Here is a 14,724-nt window from a genome sequence, read left to right as displayed (position 1 = left end):
ATCCATAAAAATACACAAATTCTAAAACGAGTGCATTTTTTCCAAGTCCGAGTCGCGAAAAACGCCGCAAACATAAAAGGAAATTATTATTCATTCGAGTCGTCTAAATGTAAATTGGCGCAATATCAACTACCGCGGCCAGAACTGAGCATCGCTGAATAATGGAAATAAATTTCAACTATGAAATGCAAATTCCCTCGCGCACTTCACAGAGAGAGAGTCGGACCTCAGAGAAAAAGCCTCCACGCCGCTTATGGAGCTTTTACTTTGGCAATGGAAGAAGCTTCCATCCCCCCGTAAAAATAAATTATATCAGACATCATAATCAAGTTGTCAGTGGCTGCTGTATTTGAATATAAATTATTTCACGGGAGCATTTTACGGGTCGGGAGAGCTCCTTAACCCTTCCCGAGGGTGGCTGGAAGCCGCTGGAGGAGGGGGTGAGTAGGTACTGCGTACACGCGTTAAAAGTTGTTCGCCATCTAAACATAGACGAACTTCCAAAGCTGCTTTAGTTTGCCTTCTAAATATAGCTTGAAGGCTTTTCCTGTTCGTGGTCTTGGGGAAATCGATTTACATTTGATGCATTCTGACTTGTTATCATTAAAACGTAATTGAACTCAGTTACATACACGATGTAAAATTATCGTGAAATATATAATATATTGTAACACTATTATGCTTTATACAGAAATACGATTTGAATTGAGCTTATCTTTGTGATTTAAAAATAGCTAAGTTTTTTTTTTAAATCTACTTATCTATTTCTTTGTATATTAGCTGGTTTTTGGTAGTAAATAGTACCTACAGTACTAACATAAACTTAAAATAAAGTACAAATTTAAAAAAAGCTAAAAATCACCTTATTAAAAAAACTAATTGTACAGACTATATATGTACATTGGCTTCCTTATTACTAAGAGGATATATCTTCGAACCTACCAAAAACAATAGAACCCTTAATTATACCAATAGAAATTAATACTGAGTGTATGGAAATATTCAATAAGACAATAAAACGTATAATATTCAAATATATGTATAATTAGTTATGTGTATATTTGCACATTTACTCGTATATATGTATGAGATTTATTTGAACTTATATTAAATATCATTTGACATAAAATAGTAAGTCCCTGTTCAACTATTAGAGCTAGTCTCTTTTTTTGGAGAAGTACAGCTTACAACATAATAAACGTACCATTGGTAAAATCATTAACCATGTATAATGAACATAAATTAAAATATAAAAATTTGGCTTTGAGATCTGGGAATTGAAAAAACAAAACTAATAATAACGAAGTGCTTGAAAACCATCAAATTCATAAAAAATGTGATTTAGTATTGATATGATTGATGTGGCCATAATTTCGGTTTTTACAAAGCAAACCTTATATCCGGATCACCACCCTAAACTTCCTTTGAGAGATTCTGTAATAGCCTTTCTTTTCTCATAACAAAATATCATCCGAGAATTCCGGTTGCAATAAGGTGCACCCCGCTGGGTCGAGATTACCAAACTGTAGAAATATTACCGACTTGATATTTAATTAAATTATTTCCAACATTTTGAGTGTGTCCAAATACTTGTTCACAAAATCTGGATTATCTCCAATTACATAAAAATTATAGTGAATGAAGTTTTAGTGATTCATGAACAAGGTTTCTAAATTGGTTCTTCAAAAATTCACCAAAATCTTTCTTGTCTTTTTTTGTCTTAGTCATGAAGAAGAATATGGAGCTATAAAAAGCTTCTTTTCATCTCACCAACAGATGTCTCCCGTGGAGTTATAGTGATTCAAGAACAAGGTTTTTAAATTGGTTCATATATATAGAACTTCCAAGAATTTGAGTAGTGTGGTTGTCAATAATGGGTAGAATTGGTGAATGTTACACGTGTGTAAAGTGATCACTCAAACCAGCCTATGACGGTCGTAAGCCCCGTAAATGCCCAGACTTCCATATTCTTCTTCATCTTTGATGAGATGTCAAAAAATAATATAAATTATTTCCGTTTTTATTATTTAAGTTTTATTATATAAAAAATAGTGGTATGTACAAAGTAAAAATTTAATTGAAAATGGATAGATATTACCATAAAGTCGCTGCCGAATCAATGAATAAATTGTTTCTATTAAAAAGCATACTCTTTCAATACAAATGAATGAAATCAAAACAAAAATTTCTTCTTGATCCGTTTTTTAAAGTCATAATTTATATATTCTTTACAGATCTCTTGAAGAAACTTACATATTAAGTATTTTTATTGCTGTCTAAACATACATAATAAGAATGAATAAGAATATGAAATATGTAGAATGAATAAGAATATGAAATTCTAGACATTTACAGGGTTTCCAACTTGTCATTGGCTGGTTAATGTGATCACTTGATATACTACGTAATATATATATAACCATTTTCCCATGATTACTCGAATTTCAAAGTTGTATTTATACTTAAATTTAAAATATCAACTGCATATTGCTTCGTCGGTGATATATATGGTTAAAATTAGTATTTCTGCTAGCAAAATAAACCTTTGTGAAAGTTATGTAAGATTTTTTCAAATCGTTTTGCATACCAAGTACCTATGCTGCTAGAGACGCATATTTTTTTTTATTATGCTTAAAAAACAATCCGCTTTACACAGGTCGCTGTAAATGTCCAATCTTCCACATTATCTTTTCATCTATGATATATCAATAAAATATCTTTATATAAATAACTCCTAAGTAGAGCATATACAGAATTTGTGACCAAAAATTACTACAATAAAAAATATCATGAATACAAAATGATAAATTAAAGAAAAATAATATTCTGATTCATTGATGTGACTTTCTTAGGTCTTCCTATATAGCATGCAGTGTTCTACAAGGTTATTTCTCATAGTATGCGAACATTATTTATTATCTTCTTTTGCAGATGCGCAGTACCTTTTTCTTATAATTTCACAAAACCAAGAAAATGTATCATACTTGGCATCTTTACAGTGAGACTAAAAGCATTTAGTCGTTAAAAATTACGGACTTGCAATCATAACGGGATTTATATAATGGCTCGGAGGGTTGTAACAGGGGTGCAGGATGTTAAAAGGTATCGGGGGCAGGTTTTCCTGAACGGTTCGCTACTCTATGACGGAATATTCCTTAGCACACATCTGCTACCCTATTTCTGACCATATTTCTTCATTACCATAACATTTTCATCGCCTTCTTCGCGGTACAACTAAATATTACCAATTGTAATTTGACTAAAATAATACCCCATGCATTGTGATCACAGATGCATGATAGTTGAAGACTTTGGACCAAAAATATCAGATGTCTAATATTTTGAATCCTTATTTTTTAATTTTTCATCTCCATGATTGCACACAACACATACATTATGTTTTTAGAAAGTATTTTCTTTAATTTGATGCTGATAAAACTTTTTTTAAAGGAATGCGCGTGCAAAGCCTCTATTAGAGGCTTGTTTGCAGGTAGGATAGTAAGGATAGGAAGGTTAATGGGAAAAATACATCACAAATACCCAGACCAATTTAAAATGTGTCGGGTTGTGGTCCTGTGGTAAATGTCGCGGACTTAGGAAGTCAGAGTTTCTCGGTTTGGAGTTCCAACCCACTCTACCACAATTTGATACCCATTTCTAATGATGAGCCGTTTAGACTCACAGCTATATAGTGAAATTGAAATATTTCTGTTAAAAAAAACACAAATAAGTATTTCTCTTTTTTTTGAAGAAAAATACATATTTCTTAAATTTATTTTGCACTTGGCGGGAATTGAACCTTATATTAATTATTAATGCCGTTGCATGTAAAGATATGTGTTTTTTATTATCTTATTAAAAAATACGTTTATATAACATAAAGTTATAATTAAAATAATTCGAGAATAGCTACTAACATTACCCTCTTTCCTCCCTAAAGTAAGCAGAGACGATAGATGACCATATTTGTATGTCCTAATATTTGGTCTTATAAAGATCAAATGATAAAATTATTAAATCATTAGTATTTGTGTTATTTTATTTTATTTTAATTAATTTATATATTTAAATTTTTGTTACAGAATGCGAGATGAAAGAGGAGACATTGACAGAGCTTTAGCCCTAGACAACAAAACAAGAGAAGGATCACAAAATGGTAAGTGTTTTGATGATTACACAGTTAGAAGAAGAAGAAAAATCTTTGTTAGCATATTTAAAAGCGCAACATATTTTTCACGTGATTTGAGGGACATACGATTTTTAATCATTGTTTTCTGCGGTTTTATGCAATATTAAACAAGGATTGTAAGAATATTTTTAGTACGTTTTAAATTTAAGACATTCGTTGTTTTTACTGCATAGTCATATTTTTTTAGAACATTTTTATTATCTTTAAAAAAAATGTTATCATGTGAACATCGATTTAATTATTTTTTTATTATTTATTTAACTCTCAAAAACCAAAACAGATTTAAATGCTTTGTACAGCTCAGTTGAAGTAATAATTGACAAAAAGGGCTGATAACAAATCAGACAGTTATTTTCAATTAACATTTATTTAATTCAATGATTTTAAAATTTTAAAAATAAAAATGGAAACTTATTTTTTTTCTAAACCTAAACGATTAAGAAAATACAAACAGGTGCTTTTTTCCATTTATCAATCAATTTTTTTTTATTATTATAAAACAATACCATACGTTATGATAGAGTGCCGTCTGGCTACAATAAAAGGACCGTGTGAATAATGAAGAATTCGCGATACGAAATGGAGTTGAACTCGGAACCTTTTCTTTAGTAACGAATGTGACACCATTAATAACGAACCGCGGTCGAGTGAGTTAGGTTGTATGCGCGATCCAATGAGTCCGTGGATTGATTATCGCGGTTTGGTTCCCAACTGTATCGGCACACACATGTAGGAACGTATTGCGTAATTTGACCCGTCGATAAATTAACTATGAAAATCTTAGGGAGAAATAAAGCGAGGATTATAAAATACAATGTTTGAGATGTATTTAAATATAAAAACATTTTATAGTTTTATAAACTATTTTTGAGTTTATTAATGTAAACATGAATAGTTTCGAGAACTACAGATGTTTTTATTGTCATAAATAATTGGAAAAAAGACTGATAAATTAATATACTCAAAACTAATCCTTTACATTCCACGAAGTTCATGTTAAATTTATAATATTACTTCCAAAATCGATAAAAAAAGGAATATTGGGATTATTTTATATTTGCAATAACGTATGTAAATAATTCACTTGAGTTTTTTGTACGATATTTCATCAAACTATAAACATTTCCATTATTTAAAATAAATTGATTCATCCATTGTAGATAAAAAAATAAAAGTCTTTTTAAAATTCAACATGACTTTTTTATTACTGTTATATATTTTCCAAACGTATTTTGATGAAATTAACATTAATTTGATACTGATACACATGCGAGAAAACATTAGAAATCCATGAAAATAATAATATAAAAACACAATTAAAAACTAACAACAAGGCACTGACGAAAATTTCTCCCCTGTTGTCCACGTCTTATATTTTATGATTGAATATTCTGAATTATTATGTTTTATGATAGAATAATGGGTAGTTTAATCAGTCATTTTTTCGTTTTATTTACATGATCATCTTTTGGTTTCTGTAAAACATCAAAAGAGAAGGTTTTTCATTGCGTTCATTGAGGACTATATTGATATTCTTCCCTTATTTGTAAAACAAAATCTATATTGTGCTATTTCCCCTGCACATTCTTGTAAAATTTTGCATTATTGTAAAATTTTATCCGTCCATATTTGTTTGCGTTGCCCCTCGTTTGATCCTAAGAAATATTTCCGCTGTCCTCTTTAGGGATCAGCAGTTACTACAGAACGCACCACCTCCCCAACTTGACCGACAACCACCCCCGTCTCCTCAAGGTCCACAGCACTTCGATGACAGGCATGTATATTTAAGTATTCGCTATCGCAATAGATATGCGACCATCACCTCCAGTTTAGAGGAGAGTAGAAAATGCCCGCTTTCCTGCTTTCCATAATACCAATAAAAATATTAATAAATATCCATGCCTGTACCATTCACACTGCTTTCTTAGGAATTCCCTTATTAATATGTGTTTATTTATATATATATATATATATATATATATATATATATATATATATATATATATATATATATATATATATATATATATATATATATATATATATATATATATATATAATATATATATATATATATATATATATATATATATATATATATATATATATATATATATATATATATATATATATATATATATATATAATATATATATATATATATATATATATATATATATATATATATATATATATATATATATATATATATATTTATATATATATATATATATATATATATATATATATATATATATATATATATATATATATATATATTTATATATATATATATATATATATATATATATATATATATATATATATATAATATATATATATATATATATATATATATATATATATATATATATATATATATATATATATATATATATATATATATATATTATGCTAGCGAATTGTCATTCGAATATTATTTTTACGCCTAATATCCTATCAATGAAAGATTCAAAATTTATCGTTCACTAACTGCTTGAAACCAAATACCTACCATAAGAATGGACGAGTATCGATGGTGACATATTTAAATGTGGTAATTTCCTATATGCCTATATTCCTATATGCCTATGCCAGTAATATTAAACGAATAAAAATGGTGACAACATCAATTTAAATTCGTACAAAAAAATAAGTAATGCTGAGATTATTATTGACTCTACATCGACATTTTAAAAATAAAAAAATAACAATAGAAAACATTAAGAAAAAATATATGTAACTGCCAAATACAAAGAGTTTTTATGTTTTTGTACAAAATATTTTTTTACAAAAATAAAAATAAAATGTGCAAAATATACATGTGCAATTTACTGCAAGCAAAAAAATTTCACATTTAAAAATGTAATTATAATAAATAATATTTAAAGTAAGCATGTAAACACCCTAATTAATACCATAAAACGTAAATATCAAGTCACTTTTTATTATTAAGATTGGATTAGATATACATCATATCAAATTCATACTATTAAATCTACTCCAGTTTTATTTATTCGAGGAATTCCCACCGTATCTGTAAAAGCCGTCTGCCACAAATGTTTTACATTTCAAATGGATAAAGCTCATTATTCTTTCACTGCCCTTCGCCCCAGTGTAAGCGCCTGGGCAATGAATATTTTATTCGGGTTGACCGCGTACCGTCCAATTAGTTAATTAACAAAAAATAACAAACATGCGGTGTGTTTTCTTTGGGCCAGAATGAATTCTACGGGGTTAATTAAAGCAGCCTACGAGTATGCGTACACCTGTGTTATTCATATTCGTTTCTTCAACTTCCAACAATGCCAGAGTCTGTTGATTGATTGCGACTCAGGTTATTATGTCGAATTCACTGAACTCGTTTTGAACACGTTTTTACGCGGTTTCAAAATAAAACGGTGTTAAAAAAAGTCATACAAGGAACGCACAAAGATATTCACAGCGATTAAAAGCATATTAAAAAAAAACTAACCATAATTATTAAATAAATAAATAAAGTATGAAACAGCTCCTACCTCTTCTTCAACCTTCAACGTCTCAAGACCCAACTCAAAAATTTGGAATTAGCTTCACATGCGTTGTTTGAAAATGATGCGAAATGCATCGAAACACGTGCCACAATAGATTTTAGGAAATAACACTATTTACAAAAAATAAACATAAATTAAAAATGTCTATTTTTTGTTTTAATCCAGTAAACGTGAAAATTTAATACAAATATTATACAGGCTCTGGTTATCTTGAGATATGAAAACAATGTCATACCAAATGTGTGAAAACGGATTCATTTATTGTCCTACAGATAAAGTTTATATTTTTTATTATCTGTTGATATATTTTTAATTATTTTGCAATAATTAAATCGTTTTTTTAATTACCCATATTGATTTTTATACTTACAATTTTATCTTTCATATTTCAATTATAATTTTAGTTTAATTTTAAATACATTATTGCATGAACGTGTCTACCGTATAAAAGGGGAGTTCTGCGTTTCTGATGTGCGATTTATTTTTCTCCCAAACTTTTGTTTTCGATCATTTTAATCGTTTCTTAATCCAAGTAAGATTGACGATAGATTTAAAGTCAGTATAATTTTATCTGTATTTGTAGTTTAACTATGGGCTATTGACCGTTTATCTTGTAATCATCTTACGATGACTTACCTATTTACTTTTTAATTCAATTTAAACAAAAAAAATAGATCATATTTTTTTAAAATAAAAAATGCAAGTAAAAACAATGTTCTCTTTATCTTTTAAAGCAGCAATTTAGAACTAAAGAAGGTGATGCAATAATATAATTATATTTTAAAAAAATGTATATTTTTAAATAGTTCTAAAAATTTAACCCCCCCTGTTCATTATTCAAGAAACCCCATTTTGAATAACACTCGTTTTTCTGTTGCCAGGTTCCTCCAATGGTCACAGTCCCGTCCTAAACTTGTCCAAGTCGGGCGGCGGCAGCGCCGGGCACGCGCCGCCGGGCGTCGCGGCGTCCCCCGCGCGCAGCGACGCCTCCACGCCGCCGCCCAGCGCCCCCGATGCGCGCGACCTCAGCGACAGGGACAACCTCAGCGATGACAACGCCAGCGAGATCGACGACCACGAAGACAAAGACGACCATGATGGTCGGTATCACGGTAAACAAATCATTATACTAAAACTTTCTAACTAGTTAAGTAAGGCGTACGCGCCAGGCGCGTACGTCAAAACCCCGGGATGGAGTAAACGCGTGGCGCGTACATTAAACATTTTCCTAGGGGCAGAATACGCGCCACGTGCATATGGTTGCAATCAGTCAAATGACTTGGAAGTAAATGTCTTGACAAAATATTTTTTGTCAATGTGTCACCGTAAACTAATCATTATACACAAATTTCTAAACATGTTAAGGTGGAGACTGACCGGAATCATTTCGTTGTAACGTAACACGTTACGATGCGAGCATTCGTATAGTCAGTACAGCGAGCCGAGCTGCTCCCCGCTCATTCCGAGTACTCCATCGGAAGTCGGATGCTCGCCGCGAATGTTACATTACGACGAAATGTATAGGTCAGTCCCCACATAAAGGTACGACGTACACGCCAGACGCGTACATCTATTATTTTCCTGGGGACAAAATAAAAATGTTGACTTACGTTTTACTAAAATGATCATACATAAGATAATCGCAAAGACTCGTGCATAGAATCTCGCTGGACAATTTGCAACAATTTTCTTAATGTGCATTTTAATATTTACAAGTGCGAACCATAATGTTCCGCCAGGAGTCGAACCCGTGTTAATGAAGTCACGTAAAAGGCAGCAACCTGAAGCCTAGGCGACTAGGCAGTTTAGTGCAGCGAGTCCTCGTAAAATGCGGCTGTACTGCAGAAGGCCCCATTAAAGGAGCGATTTAGTAATAAGAGAACACAGTAACTAAGAGACTTTAACCTCTGAAAGGATTGCAGCAAATTGCGACTCGAAGGTAATATTCACTGCAGATCAACAAAATCTCACCTTTACGAAATTAGCATTTCGCTACATATTTTATGTTAGTAATTTACCTTTTATTATTTGTAATCATAAGAAATGAGTTATTATTAAAATCCCCTTTTTTGTTGTTGCAAAAATTAAATGAAGAGTAAATAAATGTTAAATAATGCGTAGAAAGTAAATTTGTGTGAATGTTATGACTATCCATGAAACGGAAATGCCTTAAGTACTTTTTCTTTTAATTTTGTGAAATAGAAGACGTTAATTTCAATCACTTCTAATCAAATTGGTAAAACTTGATAAATTAATAATAGAATATGATGCATATTATTAACTATTTTAACGATTTTAATAAAATAAAATACATGTATAAGACCAATATTTAGCGAAACACAAATTGTAAATACGTTACAATGATAATGACATCTATTCTAGTGAAAACAAATCCTTATCTATTCATTAAAAAAATATATACTTTTTATTGATTTGGAATAAACTTTGTGGTAGTATAATAACATTATGATTTAAATATAAAAAATAAAACACAAATATAAGTTCACTTATGAGATTGATTATGTAAACACGACTAGTTTCGAAAACTACAAATATTCTCACCAACGTATTTTTGTAATTTTAGTTGTTACTTAAATAATCTATGGTTCTCGAAACAAGTTGTGTTAACATAAATAAACTCAAAAGTGGTCTTACAAAAGTATTTTATTTTTATATTTAAATCATCCAGTTATTCACAGTTAATGCATAATCAAAAAATAAGTAAAATGCGCATAAAAATGTACTATAAAGCTTTAAAAAAAAGTAAAAACGCAGTAAATTAACGTGCTTGAGCAATCCTATACATTAAACAAGAGATAATTTGGATACACAAAGCATAATATATTTTTGACATGAGGAATTACATATATAAACCTAATACTGTATCTAAGTTCTCATTTTATGAGTTGTACGTCTTTTCTTTTACGTCTCATAAAATCTTTTAAATGTCCATTAGGGAAAGGCAACACGTTCCTTGAATAATAAACTAACATAACATTCGTGTTTTACTATTAAAAACTCCTGGCATCCGGTAGTTTAGGAATATAATTGCTACTAATTCGACTGATATTAGCGAGACTCTTGGCGAAACCCGAGGCAGGAGAACACACTATAATACCTGTACAGATTATACTAGAACGCTTTGGACGAGTCATCTTGAATCAAGATTGATAGATCATTAAATTAATGGTAATTTGGATCATCACACGTACTTAACTAACTACTTTAGTCCAACAATTCATACACATAGCCCATAGTGAGCTGGATAATTTAATGTTGAATTAATTTAAATTTTAATATAAAAATGAAATTTATTTTACAATAAGCCTGTAAAATAAAAATACAAATTAACAGTTAATAACCAAAAAAGGCTATATTTTGAAAAAAATAGCAAAGGAGCATTGGAGACACGGTAAACAAAGAAGATCTTTATCTCAATATATAAAAACGTTGGTGCATATAAAAATATGTCTATGGATGCTTAGCTGGAGGTCCACAATGGAGTGCTAGCATAGAATTGGCAGAGGAAGGATGAAAGCGGAGTAAACGCCGTTGAAATGCGTTCCCTCAGACGAATATGTGGAAAAATAGAAAAATAGTATGACTAATAATTAAAAACGAAGATTAGAAATTTGAGTTTTGTCAATCATGGGTAGAAAGATGAATATCGTATGTATATAAAGTGACTACTTTAACCAACCTATGATAGTTCATTAGCCCTGTAAACACCCAGACTTTCACTTTCTTCTTCGTTGAGAGCTTCAATTTTCATTGTGATAGGTTTGTTTTCTTGTCTTTTTTTTTCATTTCTTACTTACTTATAACCCTATCTGCACCCAATGGTGCATGGGATACTTCATCGAATTGACGCACTGTTATCTTGATCATTACTAACATTAAGGCAAGGTGATTACTCTTGCGCTTCAGGAACCAGTACAGGGTAAGATTAAATAATTACAGTGTAAAATCACTAATATTTATTTTCACCCCACCTGGGAATCGGACCCGGGACCTCCAGCACGGCAGCTAAACACGCTGACCATTACACCACTGAGGCAGACAATATTTTTTTTCATAGTTCTAGGTATAATTTTAAGCCAACATTAAAATAATGCTGAATGTTTTCTTATTAGTTAAGATGAGACGGAAACCATTTTTAAGAGTCACAAGTTAGGAAACTAATTGAAAGTGCCTCCTATAAATCAGTGTTGCAAACACAATATGACGCCTTGGCATTTTGCTGCAAATGAGGGAGAAGTGATATGTTACCGTTCTACCCTCTGAAAGGAGCGCCATATCTCGCGAAGTCAGTAAGAGTCAGTCGGAGTCACTTAAGAGTCAAAGTCAAAAGTCACAGCACACGTCAAAACGGTCATTAACTTGACATTCTTGAACCCTGAATGAACAGGAATATGAAATGAACGTTTTGCGAAAATGTTATTATTTTATACCAGCGTAATGGTGTATCTATATTAATTTTGTTGATAATGAGTATCTTGGCATTGCATTCTTTTTTGCACACTCGTCTCAAAGATCGCATTTCGACTGCATTCAATCTACTTTCATCCTTATTTTTTTATCTCCATGCTTCACTTCCAAACATGATGGTTGGAACCAGAGATTTATAATTTTGTTAGTTTTTACAATACCTTTTTTTTTTAAATTCAATATGGTTGCAAGAGTTTTTTTTAACTTAATTTATTTTCTAGACATTTTTACTTCTTCTTCTTCTTATTTTTCTAGATCCTAAGGATCTGTTTGTGCCTCCGCTTGTAGCTCTTGGGATGTCGACTCCCAGCTGTCTTTCCACCTTTTCATCCTTCTTTATTTTTACTTCACAATTTTGAAATTAATTAAGCCGTTTATCTCCAATAAAGAGACTTAGCTCTTATGCTTGGAGACGGACTTACACTTTTTATTTATCTATTAAATAATTAGGAACGTTTTATACGTGAGAAGAATATGCCTTGCATTCTTTCCTTGTATCACCATTCGGGCATCAATCATTCAAAATTTTCAATACAAATTATTAAAATACTCGTATTACAATAATTATAATCCTCGGCTGAAATGCTTCTTGTCGGCAAACGAAAATAATTGATTTCAAATTAATAAATTATAATTTTCCATAATACTTTCTGGGGCGCTCGGATAGTCCGCGTGTTAACTGCGCGTATTTCGTGATGTATGATTCTCGGGTTCAAAGCTCATACCTCGCGAGGAATGGCCACAATGAGCATTAATATTGATCGCATGTACAATAATTGTATTCTCACATGTCGGGATAAATCGATGGGATTAAAGGACTTTATATTCAGCTCGTTTTATCATTAATTTTATTAATGATAATCTCTTCGGAGGAGGATTGTTTTTGAATTAACACATCTCGAGAGTTATACAATTGCATATCTATGCAGTACGTGATAGAAATTTTTCTCATCAATCTGAAATACATTCACACATGTTTTTATTTGTACAATTTACTGTACCATTCGTGTATTTTTATTTTGTCTTTTGTTTCGGCATTCACTTTGTGGTAAGAATTGATGAATTATTAAATGAAATCACTTGTTTTTTACCACTTTAATTATACTTATTTTTAAATAATGTTTATGTTAAAATAAATTTAACTTAAGTAGTACAAAACAAGTATTTTTATTTAGAATTTCGTGTAATTTTAATTATTTCCACCCATAATCAATATTGATATCTTAGTATGTCCCTCGTTTCATACAATCTGTCTTTAACTTGAGCTTTGATATTTCTCCTTTCCCCTTTTACTCCTTCGCGTCCACGCTCTTCCAGGTATTTTTACAAATTTACAAACGTGGGATTTTGTAATTGAAATAATACAAGTACTTGCTTTGTAATACTCGTATATGTGTATATCTTATCAAAGTAATTGTTCTGTTAAATTCCCAAATGTGTTTTTATTAATAACTAGCTATATCTAGCCACGGATTGCTATGAAAGCTCTCATTCTTAATATCTTAAGTGCTTGTGGAGCAATGAAAATGTTTAAATCTACGAAACTACAATACAATCGAATACAAATAAAAATGCGAAAAAACAACAACTGTTGAGAAACACCCTATCAATTGACTTTAAGAAAAAGCGGTATCGAGTGTAATTAAAAATATTTATAAATGTTACCCCAATTTGACTGAAATTTTATACATCAAAAGCATTTGTAACTTTGTGGTTTTGTAATAAAACACTCTCTTTATCATCCATTGTTTACTTTGTCCAATACCATTTTTATGAAAGTGGTATTACACAAAGTAAACAATGAATGAAAGGAGTGTTTTTTTACCGAAATTTACTAAAATCCTGTAGTCAAATTATTCGCTTTATCTTTGCACGTCATATCATAAGCAGCCAATGAAAAATTGACTTATTATTTATCCTCTAGTATAATTTTGCTTCTTGTACAATACTGGCCATAATTAAAACGTCGATATTTATGAGTTTTGGGAGCACCGAGAGAAGCTCTTTCGATTGGTATTGTAAAACAACAATTAAACGCGGATTCGTGTGCAATCAATTTTCTGTGGTATCCCTGATTGCCTTTGCTTGGAAGTTGTAAACGATTCCAAACGTCGAAATAAAGATCAGTAATCGGATACAGGGGTGCCTCACCTATTCATATTTTTATCAATTTATATTTGAAAAATAAAGAGCTGATAAATTTTAAAAATTAACTTTATTACAATGATTAAAGAAAACACTTGTTTTTTACCACTTGAGTTTTATTATAGACTACATGTTTCAGAAGTTAAACGTCCATCATTCAGGTCTATATATAATAACTATTATATAGACCTATTATATAATTACTATTATATAATAGTTATTATATAGACCTGAATGATGGAAGTTTAACTTCTGAAACATGTAGTCTATAATAAAACTCAAGAGGTAAAAAACAAGTGTTTTCTTTAATCATTGTAACATGTCTTACCACAAAGTTAATGCCGAAACAATAGATAAAATATTATCTTT

The 14,724-nt window shown here is 30.5% G+C and overlaps 1 protein-coding gene across 15 annotated transcripts in view; it reads left to right on the top strand.

Annotated features, from left to right (window-relative positions):
• The window catches only part of dac (dachshund family transcription factor), a 302,887-nt gene that overhangs the window by 176,436 nt on the left and 111,727 nt on the right, over positions 1–14,724 (top strand). For 11 of the 15 annotated variants that reach the window (XM_088277146.1, XM_088277141.1, XM_088277144.1 and 8 more), the window contains 3 exons: positions 4,083–4,156; positions 5,874–5,963; positions 8,604–8,834. In XM_088277146.1, coding sequence (XP_088133272.1) covers positions 4,083–4,156; positions 5,874–5,963; positions 8,604–8,834 — 395 coding nt within the window. The remainder of the gene's footprint in view (positions 1–4,082; positions 4,157–5,873; positions 5,964–8,603; positions 8,835–14,724) is intronic. The other 4 variants (XM_088277147.1, XM_088277148.1, XM_088277149.1 and 1 more) reach the window with 1 other exon arrangement.

The sequence above is a fragment of the Brachycentrus maculatus genome, unplaced genomic scaffold, assembly GCF_059751285.1.
Source record: "Brachycentrus maculatus isolate JH-2025_06_01 unplaced genomic scaffold, ASM5975128v1 h1tg000039l, whole genome shotgun sequence".
Classification (NCBI taxonomy): Eukaryota; Metazoa; Arthropoda; class Insecta; order Trichoptera; family Brachycentridae; genus Brachycentrus; species Brachycentrus maculatus.
This window is presented reverse-complemented; position numbering and strand designations above follow the sequence as displayed.